The sequence below is a fragment of the Oncorhynchus mykiss genome, chromosome 17, assembly GCF_013265735.2.
Source record: "Oncorhynchus mykiss isolate Arlee chromosome 17, USDA_OmykA_1.1, whole genome shotgun sequence".
NCBI classification, from domain to species: Eukaryota; Metazoa; Chordata; class Actinopteri; order Salmoniformes; family Salmonidae; genus Oncorhynchus; species Oncorhynchus mykiss.
In genome coordinates, this window is record NC_048581.1 from 81,926,596 (window position 1) to 81,943,923 (window position 17,328).

Below are 17,328 nucleotides of genomic sequence, written 5' to 3' on the forward strand. Positions count from 1 at the left end.
TCTCATTGTTTTATCTGTAGAGGAATTTTACGCTATTTGTCGGACTGCCCATTTTCTGTCATTGACTCGTGAGTGTAGAGATTAATCAGATAGCTGGGTTAGTTGACAACGTCACGAAAAGGATATGGACACTTTAATGGGGTAATAATCTCTTGTTGTGATTATGGATGACCAGGTAGCTAGCTATCAACAATGACACGAAACTGCCATGTGGGGAATCGTAAGTGACTCGTCTCAGCTAGTTTCATCTTGTTATTTAAACAATGTCTTGTTTTGAGGTGTTTTGACAGATTTTTATGGCAAAAAAATCTGTAGCTAGCTACCAACAACTCCAAGCTGTATTTGAGCGACAACAAGTGCTCATTGTGTAAATGTATATATGTTTCCAATAAACATTGGAGAAAAAATATAGTTTATATTTTGTCAACAATCTAAACCGGTTTTGTTGCTAAACAACCAATCCCACTACTTCACAACAGTGGACGTGTCATAATACCCATTTTTTTTTTTTTCACCATTCATTTTTCCATTAGGGATTTTAGAGCCACTTCAAACAAGGCTTGTGTTTCATTGTAGGCTTTCCCCGGCGTGACGTTTTGATAACTGTGTGAATCTCTCCTGGACAAGGTGACTTTTATCAATATATTCGGCTCTATTTACTCTAATTCGAAAATGCTAATTAGCATAAATGTAGACATGCAAGATCCCTGCATGTCATCTCTAGTTGACACCTTTGTTTTATCAGATCCTCTGCTCCTTCAGCCGGTGGAGGTCTATAATCCCTTTAATCCCTTAGAATTACTGCCAACTATATGAACAAGGTGATATATATTTCAATTCTTGGTATCAGAATGCCCTGCTTTATTAAAGAAATTCAGAACTAACTTGTTGACATGTTCTGTTGCAGATTCAAAGCCAGATTAACTCTTTGCAGAATGTATCCATAATCATGCATTAATAAGCCTATTTATTTGACAAGAATGCACCTAATCACCCATCAATCACGTCAAACGCTTGAACTCCAACAATTACATTGTTTTAAAGAAATCACAACAGTTAACCAATACAATACATACTGTATGTCTTTTATACATCAAATATAAACATCTAATTTGAAGTAAACAAATTATTTATTCATCAATGCCACAAACATGGGACATTGAAGAGCACCATATTAACTATTATTACTATCTGAGAGCGCAGAGATTTGTCTACTTTTCCTTTTTAGGAATTAGACCAGCAGAAATAACACAATGTAAAACAGCATGTAGTGATTTTTAGTGGGTGAGTTACAAAAGGAGAAACTACTGGATGTGTGAAGTAGATTTAATATAAAATGCTAGGTCAACTCCTGCAGGATGAGAAACAACAGACTCAAAACAAGGAAGCCATGCCTGAACACAGCTATATCAACAGTCTTCTGGTCAATGTAACAGGTCCATGTTGCTGATGTCAATTGTGAGCAGCACCTTTACCACTGCATTCAGTCTGAACCCCAGAATAAGAGGAGTACGGCATTACACAGGTGAAAAAAGGTAGCAAAAACAGTACACCACAACACTTTTAAACGTGTTGCTAGATGTTATATCAGGAGAAGAACAAGTGAAGGTAGCTGGATTTGGAAAATGGGTGAAGGTGTCAAGTTGAGGGTTCATGGAGCATAAAAGGCAAAGTGTGGAATGAGGGGTAACTAGAGGGATGGTTGGCCACGGAATGAACATTAAAAGGTGTGCTGGTGTGCTTCTGCATCCATTTTTAGGTCATCACAAATACCCTAGCCCATGTCCAGTCATACTCAGGGTCTCAGCGTGTGTCCCTCCATGTCATTCCATCTCGGTTGCAGCGTTCAAATTGTGGTCATCGTGTGTCTGTGAATGACAACATTAAAGATGAGTGATCACAGTATTTCCACAAATTGAGCCATAGACAATACAACTTAAGCAATGAGGACAGCATTTGGTTGATAACATGGTGGTTTAATTAAACTGTGTCTACTGTGTGTGAATGATGGAAGAATCTTACCCCAGCTGTAGGTCCATTTGAGTGTGTGTGGTCACTTAGGCCTGCAGTACACCAGTACACCACAGTACTGGGACAATTGGAGACATGGTTTGTCTTCGGGTCTGCATCTGTAAATTCAAAGTTGACACAAATGATGAACTAAGCAATACGATGCAACAAACTACAACACATATGAACCACACAGGCCAGAACAATAGCATACAGCACCAGTCAAAAGTTTGTACACACCTACTCATTCAAGGATTTTTCTTTAAAAAACAAAACAATTTTCTACATTGTAGAATAGTATTGAAGACATCAAAACTATTAAATATCATTCATGGAATCATTTTATAACCAAAAAAGTGTTAAATCCAAATATATTTTATATTTGAGATTCTTCAAAGTAGCCACCCTTTGCCTTGATGACAGATTTGCACACTCTTGGAATTCTCTCAACCAGCTTCCTGGAATGCATTTAATTTAACAGGTGTGCCTTGTTAATATGTGGAATTTCTTTCCTTAATGCGTTTGAGCCAATCAGTTGTGTTGTCACAAGGTAGGGTTTGGTATACAGAAGTTAGCCCTATTTGGTAAAATTCTAAGTCCATATTATGGCAAGAACAGCTCAAATAAGCAAAGAGAAATGACAGTCCATCATTACCTTAAGACATGAAGGTCAGGTAATCCAGAAAATTGCACGAACTTTGAAAGTTTCTTCAAATGCAGTCGCAAAAACCATCAAGCGCTATGATGAAACTGGCTCTCATGAGGACCTCCACAGAAAAGGAAGACCCGGAGTTACCGGGATACATTTATTAGAGTTACAAGCCTCAGAAATTGCAGCCCAAATAAATTCTTCAGAGTTCAAGTAACAGACACATCTCAACATCCACTGTTTAGAGGAGACTGCTTGAATCAGACCTTCATGGTCAAATTGCTGTAAAAAAAAAAAAACACTAGTAAAGGTGTGTTTACAAGTTTATCAACATTCAAAGCAGAATTACTTTCCCATTGTTCCTCAAATACAGTGTATGGTTTTGTCTCAACTTTTATCCAAAAAACTGAAATTCAAATTTTGCTACATAAGACCAAATGCAGGTGGTGAGTCATATTTACCATCTCTTGGCTTCCACACATTGCCTACAATCATTTTTTTTTTAAGTATAATAAATCCATGTAATATAGGCTACACCTTCACAATAAATCCATTATTTATTTTAGACGGGTCTAAAGAACCTTTCTTTTCAGAAGAAAAGAATAGTATAATCTTAGTTGTCCTGATGTGGCTACACTAGTTTAGTTAGCAGACAAGACTTGCTTATAATTCCGTGGCACTTTTTATAGTATGAAGAATGCAACTGAACGAAGCTGAATAAAATATACATATTTTTGCCAAATTATTTGAGGGAGTGCGCACATGCAGCTATTGTGTGTGTTGGGAAGTTAACAAAGAAATAGGCACTCCTTAATTTAGTTATTAATGTAACTTTAGTTGTTCTACAAACGTTTGGCTATATGTTTTTATTTTGAATACATTATAAGGCTGCATGATTAGTCTCTAATTTGAAAGTCTTTGCTTTGAAAAATGTCACTTGAAAGACATGAGCTCTGCTTTGTTTTTTTGCACAGGCTGTACACACTCCAATAGTCTCTCATTCACAATTTGACAAGCACTTGATAATGCCTCGAATTTCACGGCGGCATCCCCTTTGTGGCCGTAATGCCCCCTAAAACAATTCATGCCTTTTGCTGCCCAGGGTGCTGCTTTGTGCCCTTCTCCCTGAGTGTGCTGGGCAATCCGAAACGCCTCACTCACATGGCTCTCCGTCACGTGATCGGGTCTTTCACAGGCTACAAGTGAAGACAGACACATCGGGGACGCAACTGCGAGCGTCCTTATCCAATTCCGAGGTGCAGATTGAAGATATTGGAAGAACTGTCCATATTTACTTTTTGTCAGCCAACAAGTTGAGTAGGCCTAACAAACAGCAAAAGCACTAGTCTATGTCAATCTACTATCCCCCATAGTACAAAAGTCAACCTATTATGTGCAATAAATGAATATTCCAAACATGGTCTGGGACAGTTGTGGGGTGCAATAAATCCTAAATTAATACAACCACTAGCATCAAAAAAATATTTTTACGCAATGTGGCTGATCAGAACCTTTAGCTTAAAATGTTTATAAACTAGTAGGCTATTTCTTCACATTTATAAGCACAGCAGTGCACACATGGCTGTCGGCTATAAGGGTGAATGTTCCATTAGCGGGAAAACACCATTGTCAAAAGTGACTGCAAATGCGATTATGCATGTAATGCTTTTTATTATAAAGGTGCATTTTTATTGTGAAAATTGTCATCCCCAAACTCTGGCTCAAACCAGAACAGAAAGAGTGGGAGGCACCGGTGCACAACTGAGCAAGAGGACAAGTACATTTAGTGTCTAGTTTGATAAACAGACACCTCAAGTCCTCAATTGACAACTTCGGGATGCTGGCCTTCTAGGCAGAGTTACAAAGAAAAAGTAATATCCCAGACTGGCCAATAAAAATAAAAGATTAAGATGGGCAAAAGGACACAGACACTGGACAGAGGAACTCCATAATACTTTTTTTCCAATCTTCCTTTGTCCTGTGTCTGTGTTCTTTTGCCCATCTTAAACTTTTATTTTTATTGGCCAGTCTGAGATACGGCTTTTTCTTTGCAACTCAGGCTAGAAGGCCAGCATCCCATAGTCGCCTCTTCACTGTTGACGTTGAGACTGGTGTTTTGCAGGTTTCGAGCCTGTAATCGAACCCACAGATGTTGACGCTCCAGATACTCAACTAGTCTAAAGAAGGACAGTTGTATTGCTTCTTTATTAATCAGAACAACAGTTTTCAGTTGTGCTAACATAATTGCGAAAGGGTTTTCTAATGATCAATTAGCCTTTTAAAATGATAAACTTGGATTAGCTAACACAACGTGCCATTGGAAAACAGGAGTGATGGTTGCTGATAATGGGCGTCTGTACACCTATGTAGGTATTCCATACAAAATCTGCCGTTTCCAGCTACAATAGTCATTTACAACATTAACAATGTCTACACAGTATTTCTGATCAATTTGATGTTATTTTAACGGACAAAAAATGTGCTTTTCTTTCAAAAACAAGGACATTTCTAAGTGACCCCAAACTTTTGAACGGTAGTGTAAGCTGAGCACTTGTTGGCTAAATATCAAAGTATGTTTATTATGAAAATAGTCCTGTGGGATCTTTGTTATGCCCAAAACACCATCATAACCACGCCTTGTAAGTCACTCAGGATTCCACTATGACGTTGCTCATCAATCATTTCATGAGAAAAATATTTGTACACAAGTCTGTTGAAAAAGTTCAGATACATCAGATAACATTATATTGGTGGTATTGAATTTCCAGCAAATATATGTTTGTAAAATACACTATGCTAGCACATGATTCAGAGACGATAGTTGAAAAGCGAATATCATTGTTTCATTGAGCCAAATGAAAGGAATATTAGTTTGATTCAGTTCATTTTTACAGTTATCTTTGGTTTTCTTTTCATTGTTAGAGTAGCAGAGCACCTTTAAAAAAAACTTGTATTACTCTTGTCCATTGGCAGGGAAGGAGGTAGGGCATTAGTTGTGGCAGTGAAGGTCACAGCGATCTCTGCTCATTTTGTTTTGACTCAATTGGCTGTTTATTGGCTGAGGAGAGAAACAGCGATCTCTGCTGGCTCTCGGTCTGAATGGCTTCTCTATCCAAATACATCCTGTGGATCAAACAACTTAAACATTTTATTTCTCTCTGGTTAAGGATATGACAATAACTGAATCATTTATATTGGGTCGTCAGCCTACATCAGGGTAAAATCACTGTTTTACTAAATGTTTTTGAATTAGTTTTTGTTTTGTTTCCCAGCTAGGAATAGTAAATCACTGGCAAGGAAATCATGGCATAGAGATTGTTGGGTTTAACATTACTACTCTTAGAGGAGTTTGTCGTTGTATTTTACATGTCCTTTCTCCATGACCAGAATGGTACTGCTGTCTAAGTATAGGCACTGTAACCCAAACAGACTGTTTTCTCCTGTCCTCTACCACCCGCCCTCTTTGGCTTGTTTCACAACACCACTGCTTTTTGTCTCTTAACTAGGCACAAAGGGCTGCTGTCTGACAAAGTGACACCACTCTGGGGACGACCAATTGTCTTAGAGGGCAGAGGGAGAGTTCTAGAGTTCTACACTCGGGAACAGAGCTAAAGTACTGTAACATCCATCACATTTATATATATTGGTTTATGTTTTATTGTATAATCAAGAACAATGTGTTTCAGAAATGTGACACATTTGTAAACAATTATTAGAAAACATTATGAAACCAGGTCAAAAATATATGAAATGAACACATTTCTTAGCAATGTGACAACAATTGTTAGTAGACTGCTGACAGCCTTGTGCCCTTAATCTGTGGGTAAAAGCCCTAAATGTGTGCTGAGTCTGACAACATGTCTATAAGCAAATGTAACCTTGATATTACCAATAATGAGCAGAGCCTATTCCCATCCATTCTAAAATAACAAACAGCTTTAAGATGTGGCCAAAACAGACCCCCCAAATCCCTCCCAGACAAAACTCAAGACACATTTCCAGAAAAAAAAGTCACAATTCCAAATAGTTTGAGGGAGGGGGATTGGAATGTAGTGGGACATCATAGCTACAGTACATGACCAAAAGTATGTGGACTGCTAGTCAAACATCTCATTCCAAAATCATGGGCATTTAATATTGAGTCGGTCCCCCCGCTTTATGCTATAACAGCCTCCACTCTTCTGGGAATGCTTTCCACTAGATGTTGGAACGTTGCTTGGGCACTTGCTTCCATTTAGCCACGAGCATTAGTGAGGTCGGGCACTGATGTTTGCTGATTAGGTCTGGCTTGCAGTCGGCTTTCCAATTCATCCCAATAGGGGATCGATGGGGTTGAGGTCAGGGCTCTGTGCAGGCCAGTCCAAGTTCTTCCACACCAATCTTGCAAACCATTTCTGTATGGACCTGTATGCACAGGGGTATTGTCATACTGAAACAGGAAAGGGCCCTTACCAAACTGTTGCCACAAAGTTGGAAGCACAGAATTGTCTAGAATGTCATTGTATGCTGTAGCGTTAAGATTTCCCTTCACTGAAACTAAGGGGCCTAGCTCGAACCATGAAAACCAGCCCCAGACCATTATTCCTCCTTCACCAAACTTTAGAGTTGGCACTATGCATTGGGGTAGGTAGCATTGTCCTGGCATCCGCCAAACCCAGATTAGTCCGTCAGACTGCCAGATGGTGAAGCATGATTCATCACTCCAGAGAACGCGTTTCCACTGTTCCAGAATCCAATGACGGTGAGCTTTACACCACTCCAGCTGACGCTTAGCATTGCGCTTGTTGATCTTAGGCTTGTGTGCGGCTATTCGCCCATGGAATAATCTGTTTATTATGGAAATAGTCCTGTGGGATCTTTGTTATGCCCAGAACACCATCATGACCACGCCTTGTAAGTCACTCAGGATTCCACTGTTGTACACAAGTTTGTTGACCAAGTTCTGAAACATCGGACAGCGTTATATTGGTAGTATTGAATTTCCACTAAATATATGATTTTAAAGCACAGTAGCCTATGCTAGCACTTGATTGGAGAAAATAGGTGAAAATGACATATAGTTTCACTCATCCAAATGAAGGTATTAACTTATTTTATTTATTTTTTACCTCGATTTTCGTTTCCTTGTTAGAATAGCAGAGGACCTTTTTTAATCTCGTATTACTCTTGTCCATTGGCAGGGAAGGAGGTAGGGCATTAGTTGTGGCAGCGACGGTCACAGCGATCGACTCGTTTTGTATTTTATTAGCTGAGGAAAGGTAAACAGCGACCCCTGCTGGCTCTCTTTCAGAATGGCTTTTCTATCCAAATACAGCCTGTGGATCAAACAATTTCAACAGTTTATTTCTCTCTGGTTAAGGACATGACAAAGAACTGAAGCATTTATATTGGGTCATCAGTGTACATCATACATATGGTTTTGTTTTCCAGCTAGGAATAGTAAATGGTTATCAAGTGTAACTAGCTGGCAAAGAAATCATGACATAGAGATTGTTGGTTTAACATTACTACTCTGAGAGGAGCTTGTCTTTACCTGTCCTTTCTCCATGAGCAGAATGGTACCCTGTCTATGGCAGTATGAATGTGATTGGCGATGGTCAATGTTGTGATGTCCTTGAGCTGTAGAGAGATTGTTGATCATCATGAAGAACACTAGAGGGCAGTATTGATCTGTGGTCTACGCTCCACTATTGAATGTTGGCAAACCTTGTTTCAGGGGTTTACTCTTCTTCAGCTTTAAAACATCCCTTAAAAGATCAGCCTTCTAAAAATCAGAGTGAAATGGAAATGCATTTGAGTGTGTATTTGAAATTAAGCACTGTAAATCTGAATTTCCACAAAGTGGATTGAATAGAGCCCATTTGTCTGCATTCTTCACCAGCATGTCACTTAGGTTTGGTCAACAAAAACGCCACCTCTATTTCCTCTGGAATTAACAGAACAAGCGCTCACTGAAAATGACAGAGAAACAGTTGTGTAACAGTAATGAGACACAAATGCTGGCCTGCTCTTACATTTCTGCCTTTAGGACTGAAAGTATTCTGTTTAATGTTACTGTGACTTCTGTAAACTCTCAGACTGTAGATCAGTGTTATTCTGTCCGGGTCCCAGAGACCCACATGGTATGCATGTGTTTGTTTCAGCCAAGAATTACACCTGATTCAACTAATCAATGGCTTCATTATAAGTTGAATACATTAAACCAGTTGTTGTAGCACATGGGCTGGAACAAAAGTGCAATTTCAAGTTGAATTTTCCAACAGAAAGATTTGAAAATACGTACAGATGTAGGATCTTAATCTATTCAGTCTTTTATTGCTGAGAATTTTCCTGCGCTGCAGGAAATGCAAACTTGTAGTTCATTTGAGGGTTAAAAAGGTTTCTAACGTTTGTAATTTCCACTTGATTTGCCCTAATGAAAAATGTATCAACACCTGCAAAAATGTTCATTGTTTATAATCCACATAACAATTTACATTTATTTTCCGTGTGTAGGAAACTTGCTCAAATTAAGATCCTACATTTGTATACACGCTGAAGTATCTTTTTTAAACTTTAATTTACAAGACCTACATTACAACAAGTCACACCATGTTAGTCTTTTTAGGTTTAGGGTTGAAGACAAGTGCTGTAGCTCCACAGATCTCATTACCCTGTGGTTACCCTGACCTGCTCATCCCTTGGGTCACAGCCAGGAGGTGGATGCATTGCTGGCTGTCCAGCTCAGTGTTTGGGCTGTGGAGATGCTCCATTCAGCCAGGAGGATATTCCAATCCCTTGATTTATCCCAGATGTAGCCAGGACTGCTGGACCACGTTAAAAGGTGTCTGAGGGACAGTAGAGTTGTTTGGGTTGAGTTTCCCGAACGCATCGGTCTGTTTCAGTTATGGGTGAAATAAGATAAATAGATTGTCATGGCCATGGGAGAAAAATGCTACGGAGCTTTCGGGAAACTTTTCAATGAACATGAACATGGCACATCTTCTAAAATAAAAATTGAAATAGACCAAAAAGTGGAAAAACTGTGTTCTGGAGTAAATTTCCCGAAAGCCTTGCATCCAACATGGCACTTTAGGTATTCTCTTCAAGTTATTTCTCTCCATGACGCAAACAGACTGAGGCTTTCGGGAAAGTCAGCCCATGGAGATAAATAAAGCATCACGTTAGCTACGAAGCTTTCGGGAAACCTACTCTAGGACACATTTTTTCCACAGGGACTTTTTATTTTAGATATGCCTGGTTCATCCAAGTTGAAATGGAGATTCTTGGGAAAAAAATGGAAATATATTTTTTTCCTGAAATAACAAAGTGAAATCTCAGTAGGCATGAGCCAAAGGCTGACCAAAGCACATCAAAATAATGCCATATGTTTCTATTCATCCACGTTCTCATGGAGCAGGATTTTGTGTCGTTTAGAAAACCTCTAAGTATAGCGACTTGTATTGACATTACAATACTGTCTCCTAGCCGACCTGTTATTTGTCCTTCTGTCGTTCTGACTGTTGCTCATTAGTCCCTGTGACGGACACCACACCCACCACCCAGACAACAACGTCACACAGATGCAGTGCATGTACTGAGGTGTTTAATAAATAACAACAACAACTAATAAACAAATGGTTGGTTTATATACATGCAGTCCTCAATCAATAATTAACTGTGAGCTGAGGGCTGGGGTGGGGCAGAGAGTGTCAGAGTCCTCCGGTGGGGGTGGGGGGGGGGGGTTGAAATGCAGTACTCCAGTGGGGTGGGGGGTTGGAAATGCAGTATTGCAGTGACTTCATAACAGTAACCATGTGGTCCTGTCGGTCAGTACTGCAGTGACTACAGGACTAGTGATTACAGTACGGTCACTGTCGCCAGGACTTTCGGCTGAGCACACACACACAGGCCACGTCGATGCGGATCAGTCTCCAGGCCACCAGGTCCTTAAAGGAAGTCAGCGCCCGCACGAAGGTGTGCGAGTTGGTGCAGTAGGAGTTCCAGTGTCGCCCGTCGATGCCCAGGCAGCCAGAGCTGCCCGCCCGGGCGCCACGGCATGTGGTCTCAAAGAAGTACTGCTTTTTCTTGACGTTGTTAATGTTGACGTCAGGGAGCACCTCCACCTCATTGCCAGATATATCTGTGGCCTTGGTCTTGTTGCCCACCCAGTTGCTGACACTCTCACACACAGAGTACACCCCCCGGTGCTGTGGCTGACCTACCATGCGCCTTGCCCTGCTGGCCCCGGACCCCTGGCGTCCTGTGGGCTCTTTGTCGGGCGGCTGTGCACTGAAGAGAACGCGGGGCGAGCGGTAGCGTCGCTTGGTGAAGAGTTTGGGGTCCACGGTGGGGGCAGAGTTAGGGGTCCTGTTAGGGGTAGGGTGCTGCTGAGCGGAGACCGGGGGGCAGAAGTCCCCTCCCATGGTGCACACGGCCTGGGCACTGACCACGAGGATCAAGACCAGCATGGACGACCTCATGGACACACACCTGGCGGGATCAAACACACACACACACACACACCAACATTAGGGATCAAACACACAGAGACGTCAACATTAGGCATCAAACACAGACGCCAACATTAGGGATCACACACACACACACACACGTCAACGTTAAGGATCAAATACACACACAGATGTCAACATTAGGGATCAAATGCACACACACACACACACACACGCGTACGTCTACATTAGGGATCACACACACACACACACACACACACACGTCAACGTTAAGGATCAAATACACACGTCAACATTTGGGATCACATACACACACACACACGTCAACATTAGGGATCACACACACACACACGTCAACCAGGTGGTGAGGGTAGGCAACAACATCTCCTCCCCGCTGATCCTCAACACTGGGGCCCCACAAGGGTGCGTTCTGAGCCCTCTCCTGTACTCCCTGTTCACCCACGACTGCGTGGCCACGCACGCCTCCAACTCAATCATCAAGTTTGCGGACGACACAACAGTGGTAGGCTTGATTACCAACAACGACGAGACGGCCTACAGGGAGGAGGTGAGGGCCCTCGGAGTGTGGTGTCAGGAAAATAACCTCACACTCAACGTCAACAAAACTAAGGAGATGATTGTGGACTTCAGGAAACAGCAGAGGGAACACCCCCCTATCCACATCGATGGAACAGTAGTGGAGAGGGTAGCAAGTTTTAAGTTCCTCGGCATACACATCACAGACAAACTGAATTGGTCCACTCACACAGACAGCATTGTGAAGAAGGCGCAGCAGCGCCTCTTCAACCTCAGGAGGCTGAAGAAATTCGGCTTGTCACCAAAAGCACTCACAAACTTCTACAGATGCACAATCGAGAGCATCCTGGCGGGCTGTATCACCGCCTGGTACGGCAACTGCTCCGCCCTCAACCGTAAGGCTCTCCAGAGGGTAGTGAGGTCTGCACAACGCATCACCGGGGGCAAACTACCTGCCCTCCAGGACACATACACCACCCGATGTCACAGGAAGGCCATAAAGATCATCAAGGACATCAACCACCCGAGCCACTGCCTGTTCACCCCGCTATCATCCAGAAGGCGAGGTCAGTACAGGTGCATCAAAGCTGGGACCGAGAGACTGAAAAACAGCTTCTATCTCAAGGCTATCAGACTGTTAAACAGCCACCACTAACATTGAGTGGCTGCTGCCAACACACTGACACTGACTCAACTCCAGCCACTTTAATAATGGGAATTGATGGGAAATGATGTAAATATATCACTAGCCACTTTAACCAATGCTACCTTATATAATGTTACTCACCCTACATTATTCATCTCATAGGCATACGTATATACTGTACTCTATATCATCGACTGTATCCTTATGTAATACATGTATCACTAGCCACTTTAACTATGCCACTTTGTTTACATACTCATCTCATATGTATATACTGTACTCGATACAATCTACTGTATCTGCCTATGCTGCTCTGTACCATCACTCATTCATATATCCTTATGTACATATTCTTTATCCCCTGACACTGTGTACAAGACAGTAGTTTTGGAATTGTTAGTTAGATTACTTGTTGGTTATTACTGCATTGTCGGAACTAGAAGCACAAGCATTTCGCTACACTCGCATTAACATCTGCTAACCATGTGTATGTGACAAATAAAATTTGATTTGATTTGATTTGTTAAGGATCAAATACACACACTGACACAAACACACAGATGTCAACATTAGGGATCAAATACACACACATACGTCAAGATTAAGAATCAAAAACACACACGCACAGACGTCAACATTACGATCAAATACACACACACACACACACACACACGTCAGCATTAGTGATCAAATACACACACACACACACGTCAGCATTAGTGATCAAATACACACACACATACGTCAGCATTAGTGATCAAATACACACACACACACGTCAGCATTAGTGATCAAATACTGTTGTAACTTTAATGTGTTACAGAGTTAATGTTTAAGTTTATTCTTTGAGCTGTATCTAAAGATATTTCTTTATATTTATTTGCATATGTAATTGTATTGGGTTGTGTTGAATTACGCTTTTTGACTGCAAGTTCCAGAATGCCTTGCGACAGGAATGAGAGAGAACGCGCCAATTATGTGCAGGTGCAGTGATTGTGTTCTGACTTTCGAGGCGCAACAACACCGATTTTGAATCAGATTGACGTGGAAATATCCCAGTCAAATCCTAATACCGATCACTTGAGTACATTGTTGGAATTGTTATCAGCTAAGGAGGACAGTTTGTTTGAACTCGATCGTGGAATTGAACAGTTAACGCCATTGGACGGATTGGAGGCAGAGATTGCATGCATGGAGGATTATAAAGAGCGCATTATCATGCTGAAGAGTCGTGCACAAAGAGTGATAACGAAGAAACAGGAAGTCAATCCACTACCAGCCCGGGTGAGTGACGCTAACTCAGTAAGGCTACCGAAGTTGATTATTGAGAAATTCTATGGAGATGTCAATATGTGGCAGGAGTTTTGGAGCCAATATGAGACTGCTATTCCCAACAATAATTCACTGTGTAATAAGGAGAAGTTTATCTATCTGAAAACATATCTCACTGGACCAGCTGCAAAGGCAGTAGCAGGACTGATGTTAACAGACAGTAACTATGATAATGCAATCACTCTACTCAAGAGCAGATTTGGAAGGACAGACCTTGTGATTAGTGCTCATATGTCAAAGCTGCTGAATCTCACACCTGTGAAGAAATCCTCTGATCTAAATGCATTGAGGCAGCTATATGATGAATGTGAAATTCAGATTAGGAGCCTGGAATCACTGGGTGTAATGTCAGAAACCTATGGAAGCCTACTATTCCCAATCTTACTGCAGATGATTCCAGAGGACATAGCTCTTGACTATAGTCGTCAGAGGGGAGTAGATGATGAATGGAAAGTGTCTGAGATTATCAGTTTCCTACAGAAAGAGGTTCAGAGCAGGGAGCGAGCGCTACAAATGACAAGATCATACAACCAACAGAAAGAGAGCAAACCATGGAACAAGTCATGCTTCTCCAATGAAATGAAACCAAAAAGACCCAACATGCCCTCTGCTGCAGCACTGCATACAGCCAGCCAGAAGGAACAACAAACGTGTCTATTTTGTGACAGTGCAGACCACAAATCAGAAAACTGCCCTGCCTACAATATTGCTACACGCAAAGAGAAACTAAAGAACATGGGAAGATGCTTTGTATGTTTAGGACAGAGACACATAGCAAAATTCTGTAAAGTCAAAGATGTGTCATGTGCAACATGTGGAAGCAGACATCACATTGCGGTGTGTACCAGTAAGAGGAGTGAGGTGCAACCCCCTACTGTTTCTGTAGATGCTGTTGTTTCCTCAGTTATTCCCCATTCAGTGAGGATGAAACCAGATGGACAGAACACTGTGTTGCTACAAACGGCAAAGGCATGGGTAGAAAGCCCATCGGGCAGGAAGATAGCTCGTTGCTTACTAGATGGAGGCAGTCAGGAAGCTTCATACATGAAAACCTTGTGAAGGGCTTGAAGCTACCAGTAATCAGACAAGAGGCACTCACTCTTCACACGTTTGGCTCCTCTGCCCCAGCAACATCCCAACGCAACACAGTGAAAGTCATCTTGGAGAATGTCTGGGACAAACAGCAGAGAATAGAGAGAGGCAATTGAAACCCCTCAAGTGTGCACAGCTGTGATGAAGGTTCCTGGTGAACGGATTCAGTATGAGCTCAGTAAAAGGGGACTGCAGCTCGCAGACTTTCCAGGAGATGACAATGATCCTGAACTCTCTGTCCTGATAGGAGCAGACTACTACTGGCAGATAGTATCAGGCAGAGTGGAGCGACTGACGGAGACGCTAGTTGCTTTAGAGAGCACCTTTGGATGGTCGGTGCAGGGACCCTGCACGTATCTTCGACCCTCTTGGTTTTTTAACTCCCTTCACCATCAGGATCAAGTGCATGTTCCAGGAAATGTGGGAGAGGGGACTCGGCTGGGACGAAGAATTACCACCTGATCTGACACGAGAATGGCAACAGTGGTGTTCAGAACTACCCCAGTTACACCAGCTCATCATACCAAGGTGGTACAGAACAGACATGCGGCCACAGAATAACCACACCCTGAAACTACACGTGTTCTGTGATGCAAGTGAAAGGGCTTACAGTGCAGTAGCTTACTTGCAAGGTGAGTCACAAGATAGGGAAACAACAAGTCTAGTCGCATCCAAGTCCAGGGTAGCCCCACTTAAGAAAATGACGCTGCCACGCCTGGAGCTCATGGGAGCTGTGATTGGAGCGAGACTAGCAAACAACTTGATAACCACCCTAAAAATGGAAGAAAAACAGATCAAAATGTGGACAGACTCGATGATCGTGCTGCATTGGATTTTGCAGCTCAGCTCAGAAATGGAAACAGTTTGTTGCGAACAGAGTGACGGAGATCCAGTCCTTGACCAATCCAGAGTCATGGTCATATATTGAAGGGAAAACTAATCCAGCTGACCTCCCTACAAGAGGACAAACTGTTCGAAACTTGACACAGAGCGAGCTATGGTGGAATGGACCCAGAATTCTGACATCACCCAATCAGTCCGAAGAGACTGATGATAACAAGGTTCCGGAAGAGGTGAATATAGAACTCAAGTCCAGTTGCCAGGTTACTGTACAACTCGCAGCAAACAGCACAGACAGCACTGAACCTGTGTTGGAGCTTGAAAGGTACAGCAAACTGAAAAGAGTGTTCAGAGTCACCGCCTGGATAAAGAGATTCATAGCCAATGCTCGCACAACCATAAAGATGCAAGGTGAACTGACTGCTGACGAACTGTTCGATGCAGAAAAGTACTGGATTAAGGTAACACAACAACCGAGTTTTGGACAGGAGATCAAACTACTGACGGCAGGAAAAAGCCTAAACAATGACTGTAAAATCAGAGAACAGAAACCTTTCCTGGACGAACACAAACTACTCAGTGTAGGAGGAAGACTGCAACAGTCCAACTTCACATTCAGAGAGCAGCACCCATGGGTTCTGCCCAATAAGTACAGATGCTCAGAAATGCTGATACAGTACCACCATGAGAAGGTGATGCATTCTGGAGCAAGTGACACTCAGCACCCAACGTTACACAAGCGGGAAATGACACGCAGATGGAAGTACAGGCAGAGACAGTTGGCGAAGAGACTACTTGCTGGATCTAAAGTCAGCACACCGCTGTGACACACCACAGCCCACCCCACTGAAGGCGGGTGACGTTGTACTCATTGGAGAAGATAACACACCCAGACAAACCTGGAAACTAGGAAAGATTGAAGAACTCTTTCCAGGCCGAGATGGCCTAGTTAGATCATGTTCAGTTCGTACTTCTTCAGGGACTTTGTTGAGGAGACCTATTCAGTTGATATACTGCCTAGATATCTAGATGAACAATTGTGTTCATCGGGGGGGAGGATGTTGTAACTTTAATGTGTTACAGAGTTAATGTTTAAGTTTATTCTTTGAGCTGTATCTAAAGATATTTCTTTATATTTATTTGCATATGTAATTGTATTGGGTTGTGTTGAATTACGCTTTTTGACTGCAAGTTCCAGAATGCCTTGCGACAGGAATGAGAGAGAACGCGCCAATTATGTGCAGGTGCAGTGATTGTTCTGACTTTCCGATAGCATCTTACCTGCATTGCTCTGTACCAAAACAAAGTTGTTAAATGTAACGTGAACAAGTATTATTACTAAAAGAAGCTTTCGTATCAAACCCGACGTCTCGAGTCATTATTTGAAGTTAGTTAATCTAAATACACACGCACACACATCAGCATTAGTGATCAAATACACACACACATACATACGTCAACATTAGGGAACAAATATACACACACACACACACGTCACACATACACACACCAACATTAGGGAACAAATACACACACACACACGCAACACACACACACACACACACACCAACATTAGGGATCAAATGCACACACACACTCAAACACGTCAACATTGTAGATCAAAATCACACAAACACACATACGTCAACATTAAATAAAACACACACACACACACACACACACACACACACACACACAAACAACATTAGGGATCAAATACACACACACACACACACACACACACACGTCAACATCAGGGATCAAATGCA

General features: G+C 42.0%; 1 protein-coding gene and 1 long non-coding RNA gene across 2 annotated transcripts in view; one reads left to right on the plus strand and one right to left on the minus strand.

Moving 5' to 3' along the window:
- Positions 1–55: 55 nt before the first annotated feature.
- Positions 56–1,326, plus strand: LOC110495197. The gene is made up of 3 exons (XR_002469402.2): positions 56–627; positions 746–821; positions 908–1,326. It is a non-coding gene; the product is annotated as an uncharacterized LOC110495197 (long non-coding RNA).
- Positions 1,327–10,233: 8,907 nt separating this feature from the next.
- LOC118940497 (nerve growth factor-like) overlaps positions 10,234–17,328 on the minus strand; it is a 37,151-nt gene continuing 30,056 nt past the window's right edge. Inside the window, exon 3 of the mRNA XM_036950752.1 lies at positions 10,234–11,131. Coding sequence (XP_036806647.1) covers positions 10,510–11,121 — 612 coding nt within the window. The 5' untranslated portion in view covers positions 11,122–11,131 and the 3' untranslated portion in view covers positions 10,234–10,509. The remainder of the gene's footprint in view (positions 11,132–17,328) is intronic.